The sequence below is a fragment of the Coturnix japonica genome, chromosome 4, assembly GCF_001577835.2.
Source record: "Coturnix japonica isolate 7356 chromosome 4, Coturnix japonica 2.1, whole genome shotgun sequence".
Taxonomy (NCBI): Eukaryota; Metazoa; Chordata; class Aves; order Galliformes; family Phasianidae; genus Coturnix; species Coturnix japonica.
In genome coordinates this window covers 10,452,497-10,461,646 of record NC_029519.1, presented here as the reverse complement: position 1 = coordinate 10,461,646, position 9,150 = coordinate 10,452,497, and the positions used below count along the sequence as shown (strand labels likewise).

The following is a 9,150-nucleotide window of genomic DNA, read 5'->3' as shown; positions in this document are numbered from 1 at the left end:
CCCCCTTCATTCACAGTCTCATGTTTTTAACATTTTGGCAACTGTCAAATCTTGAAGGGATATAATGTGCTCCTGAGAAAGGAGAAGAGAGATTTTCCCTTTCTAGGATGGTGTGAACTGAGCCTGCGGAGAGTTTCTCCCCTCCTTCTAGATCAGAGCTTAAGCCCAGAGGCGAGTAATGACCACATGTCTGCCTGCTGTGCTGTTCCAGGCTTGGGCAGAGACATAGCACATTTGAACAGAAAGAGAAGAACACCTTATTTTATCAATAGCTTCCCTTTGTATGAGGAGTCTGGCATGAAGAGGAGAAATAAACCCACACAAGAAGGGCCTTGAGCCATGGGGCCCTCTGGCCCATCTGCTGGGGCAGCCCTGGGATGTGCTGGCAGCCCAGCCTTGCTCAGAAAGTAGCACAGCCCTTCACTACAATCCAAGTGAAAATAACAACACCTCCTGTTAGCAATGAAAAGGTAGGGAAAAAAAAAAAAAAGAAGAAGAATAAAAAAGCACATTAGAAGCACAATGATTTTATAGTTTGAGCACTGGCAGCAGCTCCGCGGCCTAATGGTTTCCATGACGATGAGAAGGCCCTGCTGCAGCCCTGCTCCATGCGTGGGCGAAATGATCTTGGGGATGGCACCTGATATATTGGGAAAACCCCAGGACCAGTGTGGGGCAGGAAGAAACACAGAAAACATGGCCCTAGAGAAAAATTAAAGGGAGAGAGGGAGTAATATAATAGCATGAGATGTGGCACATATGGGCTGCGTCCTCTTGGAGGCAGGGTCCCTCCTTCAGCCTCTGTTTATGTTATGGGTGAGTACACGTCTGCAGTGATATGTGTCCCCTTGGCTGGTTCATGAAGCCCAAATGGGATATCTTACATGGTGTAGACAGACGGTGTCATTGGAGACAGAGAGTCCATTCTGTTGTTTATTATCTATAATAAGTAGCATCCCAAAACCTCAATGAATGATCAAATCCTAGTGTACTAGGCTCTGTACAAATACACAATAAGAGAGTCCCTGCCCTGAAGAGCTTACAGTCTAAAAATGGTCCCTTATCTGGTATAATTTGGAGGGAAAGAAGGAATTGGAGACAGAGAAATGAGAAATCAACGTTTTTTTTTTGTTGTTGTTGTTTTCTGACTTGTTTCGTCTTCTAAACAAAAAACGTCATACATAATGCTGAGATCATCATTTTCAGTCCCCATCATTAGCCAGATGTTCTTGGGCTGTGTACCCTGGAGCGAGCTAGTCAGACTGGTGAAAAGGCAACAGCTGTCCCAAGCTGAAAGATGCTGCAATACGAAAAAGGCACTCCAGCTTGATGGCAGAAACTACAGAATGCAGGGAAAGGCAGGTGGTTGAAGCAGTTTTGGGAAGGGAGCAGTGGGGCTTGACTTCGCATGCCTGCTCAAATAGGGCCACAAATTCAGGCTGCTGAAGGTCTCTGTGCCCCATATTCTTTGCACCTGTTTTTAGGAAATGGAAGCTTTGCAAAGTAATTATATATATATATATATATATGTTTTTTCTTGGCTTTCCTTTTTTGAGAAACTGTTGAAGCTTACCTAAAAACGTACTTGAATTTGTGCATGCCTTTATTTATTGAGCTACTTGTGATGGGCATAGATTTCCCTATGCCAAAAAGCCCCCTCCCTCCTCCTTACCCAGCCTAAGTAATCAGTTTCCTTGTGCTCCAGCCCACACGGGCTATTTTCCTCCATCACTAGTTAAATAACCGAGGTATTGGCTTTGTCTTATTTATTTATTTATATGTGTGTGTGAAATGTTAGAATCATTCAAGTCTATTTTGCCCAAGTCCCTATCATCCTCTTAGGTCACTTGTATGCTGTGCTTTTCTCCTGAGTTACTTATTCTGTTAAAGGTCTAATTTCATCATGCTGCTGCTCTCAGGGCTGAAACCTTTACTCTGGTGTCCATGATGACCATCTGCATCCTATAAGGCTCCCAAGTGCTCTGAAGCTCCAATGAGTTTAAGATATTTGGACTCTTTTGGGCAAGTATGATAAATTTTCTTGTCCAGCAGTCCTGTCTTGGATGCTTCCCTTCCAGGTGCAGCTGCCTGTGTTCACCATAGCCAGCATTGCAGGCATACCTTTTATGCTACCATTCTGTTAATGATCATTCTTGACATGGGCCTTGGCTTGCCACCAGGGCATCCCATCCCACACACTAGCAGCTGTCTTCTGACATCTGGAGACATGCTTCACTCAGATGCTGTCACGTGAGCCAGTTTTAATCTAGGATGCTCTTTCCTGTTGAGATCACAGGTCCCTATCTAATTCAGCTCCCTGTCTGAGTACAGTTGAGTCATAGGAGCTTTTTCTATTGCTACATCTAATAGTACTTTGCTATCAGGAGAAGAACATCAACCTGCTTGGCTGGGAGCTGGCACTGTCACCCAGCAGCCCTCCTTGTCTGGAAGTTGTTTTGATTCTTTTCTTAGACTTCTCCCTCTCTGTGTGTCTCTCTCTAAAACATTAATTTCCTCTAATTAGAGCCTCCTTAACAATTCTTTTTCCCCTCTCCTCAGTTAATTTCCTCTAATTAGAACCTCCTTAATAATTCTTTTGCTAAATCAATTTCCTTAGTTAGAACCACCCGCCATAATTTCTTTCCATCCTTTCAGAAGCTGTCGGAGTAGCTAAGCAAATTATGCTTCTGGGTAACCTTTATCTCTTACTTGGTATTTTAAAAGAACAGTAACAGGTTAGACAGGCACAATTTCCCCTTCCCAGAGCTATGCTGGTCTGACCCCATTAGGTTATACTTAGCTGAGTGTTGTACTATTGTATACTTAATTAGGCACTCTAGCTGTTCCTCTGGAACCAAGGTAAAGCTGTATTTATGAATGAATTGAATGTGACACTTCATTATTCAGATCAGATTTAACAGTGTCGAAATCCATCTTTAAACCAGATCAAATTGCTCTCTAAGGATATATAAAACCTCCTGCCCATTAGCTGTCCGAAGAGCCAACCATTCCTAACTTTCCTCTGCAGTCGTGCCAGCTTTTTTTTTTTCTCATGATGAGCCTTTTAAGTAGCAATTTGTCTAATACACGCTGTTCTTAAAAAGATTGGTTTTGTTTGTGATTTACAGAGTAAGCAAATATTAATGGCACACTGCCTTTCACAGTCATGCTGTGGTCCACCTCAGCATCTAGGATAAATGGGGATGCAGCTGATTTACACGGTACAGACAATGGACTTGAATTTGCCTTTCTGCACTATGTAGTTTCTTTCTACTTTAGACTATATTTTGCATTTCTCTAGACCTTTTCTTTAGGGCTGTTGAAGAATCCCACTGCAGTGGACAGGGTCCTGCACAGCAGCCATCTCTGTGCCTGATCTGCTGGGGAGCTGACAAGGAGCACTTGCTCCCTTTCTTCATTTTGGGAAGGAAAGGGGTTGGTGACAAGTGGAAGGATTCATTCAGTTTTAATGAAGCCTGTTTTTTAATTCAAATATTAAATTAAGAAAAAAAAAAAGAGAGAGAGAGAGAGAAAAAAAAAAAAGGAAACGTCTGAGCTGCAGGAACTCGCTCCCTCCACTACCAGTAAGTGCAGCACATATAGCTGATAGCATTCCTTTCTCTAATACCCATTTTTCAAGTTAGCATCTACTACCATGCACAGATCTGATGGTTTCAACAAGTGTCCTTGTAAATGAGAGCACTACCCTGCTACCACGTATGATAGAATAGCGCCCCGATCACACGAGAGAAGCCAAAGACGTCTACTGCTCTATGGATTCATGGGACTGCTTCTAGTCTTCAAACCACAAGGACTTTTCTACCTGTTTTGGCTATGCTCAATGTAAGCTGTGTTTACTGCTCAAAGCCTTGGTCATAAATTGATTGCCAACACAAGCCCTGAAAAGCCTGCTCCAGTAAAGCAGGTGAGCCTTCCAAAACTTGTGAGGCACTTTTCACTGCCACCTGAAGATAAATGCCTCCCTGGGTGAGTTTCTTGGATGCCACTTGGTACAACAAGCGAAGTGATGCATTAGGAATGCTCCGCAGATATCCTATAAGGAGCTGGTGGAGGCTTGTGGCTAATCCATCCTTGTCTGTGCCTCTCTCAGTTTTTTTTTGGACAGGTTCAGAACATTCCAATCAAGTACAGCTACTGTGGGAAACCTGTACTATCATCGCCTTCTTTTACCATTCTTTCTTTCTGACCTTTCCAAGCCCTCAGCACTCCACAAAGTCTATTCTGGTGTAGGTGGTACAGAAGTTGTAAAATACATTTTATTTTCTTTGCAGACTTAGTAACTACACAGAATACTCCATTTGCAATCACTTCGCATGGAATTTTGGGGAAGGTATGCATGGAGAAATGAAGCATCAAGGTTTTTGTTCTTGACAAAATCCCTAATGATTTAGATGGGAATAGGAATTGTTTGGGCAATCTTACAAGGAGCCAAATGCTGGTGGTGCTGGAGATGGGGTTCGGGAGAAGGGAAGATTCTCTAAAAAGATAGGTTTGAAGATTAAAAAAAAGAAGAAAAAAAGCTGTCTGGTTCTTCTTAGAAGAGATGAGAGAGTAGGAAGAAGGTTGGAATGTTCAGAGCGACAATCAACTAAACTGAAGAGACACTGTTCTCTCTATGCTCCTTGAAAAGTTCATCTTTTTGGCCTCCAGTCCATTCCAGCTGAGGAAGAAGAATGGCTAGAGATAGAGATAGGCAATCCAGTAGACAATATTGAAGAGCAGGAAGGCAGTGGGGAAAAAGACACGGGAGTAGGAGTCCAGGCGGGAGATATGTATGCGGACCCTCCCCTCCCGCCACATCCCTGTCTGACAGTCCTCAATGCAGCAGAAGAACCTCTCACATTCCTTTCCTTCCAGGCACGGAGAGCCAGGGTCATCATCTTCATCCTCCTCTATCTCTGGGGGCCAGTGCATGATGTTGTTGATGTTGATGTTGATAGCAGTAAAGGACGGCATCACCTGTGCACCAGCAGGTGGCTGTAATGAGGAAGGGTAAGTGGATTATGGGTAAAGAAAATGCAATAAAACATATTTTATACAATAAAAATTATCCAACTGTCAGTTGGTCAGTTCCTAATATAGGTGCAGTTCAGTGGAGGGACATGACTGTTCACCTCCCTTCTCTGCATCTAATTGGCATTCTGAGGAGACTTGGCAGTTACCTGCATGACTGTGAGTTTCCTCCCTGGCATCCTAGGGCACAGATTTAGGCAGCAAAAATCTACTTGCTATGATTCCCCAACTCTGACACACTCAGCAAGTAGGGTGTTTGCTTTCCAGCTGTACAAGCCCCTTCCCTCATTCCCCTGAGCTCTGCTGTCTCTGAGGGCAGAGCACACAGTCCAGGTATGTCTTCTGGTTGCTGTTCATCTGCTGGAGGATAGCGGGGTGAAGGCTGTTTTCAATTCTTAATCTCATGCCCCAGTAGAGGAGGCATATCACCAACCTCACGGAGGAGCTCTCTCCACCTGTGCTGGGAAAGGAGAGTGGGGAGGTAGAGATCTGTCTTTTTGTTTTCAGTTGTGTGTCGGCTCAGGGACCTGCTTCATCTGATGTGTCAGATGTATCTGCACTAAGCCTAGGCTGATAGCAAGAGGATTATGGCATCTCTGGGTTTGCTGTCTCCACACTCAGCAGATTTTCTGATGACAGACCACAAAAGACAGTAGGTCTCTGCATCTCTGTGACCTGAGATACTTATGTAATCCTTAAAGATTAAATCAGTAAAGACTGAAGAGCCTGGGTGTGGATTGCTCTATCTTAAAGTGGACATTTATGTTCAGTCATGTAAACTATACTGACAAGCTCTCCAGCAATTAAGTACAGGGTTCCTGGCCCTGACAGAGACCTCCTTGTTTTATGGGAGTTTCGAGGGATTTTTCTGGTTGCGTCTGAATTTCAAGCATTCTGACCCAGCTCACAGATTGGTTTGAGGACTTTATGAGCAAAGTACATGTCAGGCACTAAACAATTTCAGCAGTTTCCAGTACAGGCTCAGGAGAGAGATTCCTGAAGGGCTTGGAGTTCTAACCATATACAGCTCTGCTGGCTGGCTGCTTCAACCTACCAGTCTGGCTTTCCTGCTGCTGTGCTCCAGTGGCTTCTTGTTTCCCACCAGGTAGTTGAGTGTAGCATACTCCATGAGAGCTGCAAAGACGAAGATGAAGCACACAGACACAAAGAGGTCCATGGCTGTGATATAGGAAACACGGGGGAGGTGCTTGCGGGAGATGGTACTCAGCGTGGTCATTGTTAGCACAGTGGTGATACCTAAGAGCAAAAAGAGCTAGTTCAGCTAATGAAGAAAAGCACTTCTGTCTCCAGCATGCTCTCAGTCCCTCAAACACCTCAATTTCCCCTCTTTAGACATCTGGTCCCTTTTTTGCTCTGCTTAGCCAGACTCTGGTCCTGCAGTAACCTCCAACAACGCACCATGGAAAAAGAGCTGTCTGAAACCAGAACATTGCACAGGCCATCAACATATACTGGTAAAGGAGCACAGAACTTGAACTCCGTTTAAGGTTGCGTGCAGAGTGCAATGGCTTGGATGTTAGGAAATAACTGCTAGGCATCTTTGGGCAGGCAGTGGATGAATTGTTCTCCCTTTGAGTATTTGTCCTCGGGATGGAATTGGCCCAATGGCTCATCAACTGGATGGGAGATAGTAATGAATCTCTTGTGGCTCAAATGAGGCTTGGAATGGATTTCTAAGTAGCATTAATGCTCACAAACCTGTTTTCAGAGATCAGGCATTAGGAACCAATACACGATCAGCTCCAAGAGTTGGTATTGCGCTCTCAGCCATAGCTTTTAGGATGTGGAGAAAGCTGCGGCAATTTCACCTGCTTCTCTTTCTCTAGTGCTCATCTAAATCCACCTGTCACACAGGTGCTCAGCCCAGTGGCTCTGGGTGGGAGCATAACATGAGATTTTCATATTTTCCTATCTCATTTGCAACTGTGATGTGACTTCCCATACATTTGAAATGCCAATTGAACTAGTCCAGTTTACATCGTTTTAATGGAGGCCAATGGGCTTGAAATGTAGTGGCGATCATATATATGAAGAACACATTATTCTTTATGTGCTGACATTCTTTCCTACAGCAAAGGTCTGCCTCCTGTGGGAGCCTGTCTCTGTAGGCAGGGCTGGGAATGATACCTTCAATTAAAGGGAAAGTCAGCTGGGCTGGCTGGAGGGACAGCACAGGGAAGCTGAGCTTTCTGCAAAATGCAGATGCAGCTGAAGTGCATTAAAGATTTGTAAAGCTCTCTCTAGCTCCTATCAGAGCAGGATTCAATCAACATGAGCTTTATCCTGCCTCAAAGAGCCACTGCAGATTGTGGAGTGGATCTAAACAATAGGTAAATTGTTGCCATTCTTTGAGCTCCCACTACAGTGTAATTGACAAAGTCTGTACCTACTGAACTTCCAGCTCCTGACAGTTTGGGATTCTATTTATATGGCCAAGCAACTTTGCTCATTACCCTACAACCTTCATGTGACTGGACCTACACTGAGCCCCTTAGAAGTGATGAGGAGATGTAGAAGGCATGCATGTGGTGCATGTGGACAGAGATCTTCAGTCAGCACTGCAGTGCCTCAGTACATCCCTTTTGGAGCATAAGAATACCACACTATCCACTTGAGAAGGCCATGTTCAAAACTGAGATCAAGAAATGAGTCTTTTGCCATCTTAAATTAGTTCAGAAGTCCAGGCAAGCACAGATAGGTAGAAATTCAGCTGAGCTTGAGAATGGTGCTATAAACAGAAAGAGGGGTGGACGTCACTAAGCTTAATAATGCCTAAATGCTTTAGGAACTTTCATATTCCAGCAGTTCCAGTCTGCTAATGTTGCAGCAGTGGTCAACAAGCATCATGTATGAAACAGCCCTTCTCTTACCCAGAGATGTCCTGGCTGGTGTAGAGTCTCTCTTGATCCAGAAGGAAACCCACGAAAGAACAACAGTCAGGATGCAGGGAATATAAGTCTGAATGGCAAAATAACCCATACGTCTGCTTAAGTCAAAAGAAACTGTCATCACCATGTACTCCCCTAGAAAAAAAGAAGCGAAAGAGACGCTGGAATCACAACATGTAGCTTACTAAGATGCAGAAAGCTTCAGAATTCAGAGTGTTTCTGTTGTTTTAAGTGCCCATCTGGCTGTCCTTGTGCCTGACATTGTGACTGCTCAGCTCCCTAGCTTCACAGATAGCAACGTGCCTGGTTGAGGTAGGCTTTCTGGCATTGTGCTGGCTTGCTGTTTTAGCAGCTAGTGGGTTCTGTGGCTACCTCCCTGGCAGGCTGGCTCTGTGGCTGTCTGATTTTCTGGCTTCATGACCAGTTTAACAGTTGATTTTGCGTTTGCCTAACTGGCCAGCTGGCTGGCCATGCACACTGAATAGCACTCTGTCAGGGAAAGTTTCAGGGAAGAAACTCAGGAGAGTATTAATCTTTGGCTGATTGCTTCAATGGTTTCTTTTCTATAGAAAGCTTTTTAGCTATAACAAGGCTACATGGCCTGTCTTGTCAACTAACTACCTGAGCTGCGACAAAAGAGGTGTCCTTCAATCAGTTCTTAGATTCTGGTTCTACCCCTGGAAAAGGTACGTGGTGGTAGACATCCTAATTGTTCATTTGGCAACTCAGAGCTGAAGTTCTTCCTCTTTTTCAGAGGCTTATAATGAGGACTGAAAGAAAGCAACCCGATAACTCTGGGGTTAAGATGGAGCCTGCAAGCAATTACCAAGAAAGAGAATTACAAATGGCAAACTGGTGCATTCAAGACACTTTTACTGCATCACTCCTCATCCTGGTTTGTGCTGCTTTTCTATCCAAATTAGAGGCTGGCATTAGTAGCTCTCTCTAGAGTGGGAGATCACTGCTTGAACTTGCTGCTTCAGGGGACTGAAAAATATTGACCCATGCACATTTGACTGCATAGTCAGCAATCCAAAGAGGCTTTCCTTAGTTGTCTGTGGAAAGGAAGCGGGATGTGAGGAGCTGAAGGGCCTCCATTTCTTTGTTCCTTCACACATGCAGCATTTCTTCTGGCTCTTAAATCATAGTTCAGGTGTTCAGCCACATACTACTTTACAGAAGGAAAGACCAAGACAGAATTGAGATC

General features: G+C 44.3%; 1 protein-coding gene across 1 annotated transcript in view; it reads right to left on the bottom strand.

Moving 5' to 3' along the window:
• Positions 1 to 919: 919 nt before the first annotated feature.
• LOC107312875 (gamma-aminobutyric acid receptor subunit gamma-4) overlaps positions 920 to 9,150 on the bottom strand; it is a 31,984-nt gene continuing 23,753 nt past the window's right edge. The window contains exons 7-9 of the mRNA XM_015860693.2: positions 7,926 to 8,078; positions 6,089 to 6,291; positions 920 to 4,998 (exon numbers count right to left, since the gene is read on the bottom strand). Of these exons, the coding sequence (XP_015716179.1) occupies positions 4,699 to 4,998; positions 6,089 to 6,291; positions 7,926 to 8,078 (656 nt within the window). The 3' untranslated portion in view covers positions 920 to 4,698. The remainder of the gene's footprint in view (positions 4,999 to 6,088; positions 6,292 to 7,925; positions 8,079 to 9,150) is intronic.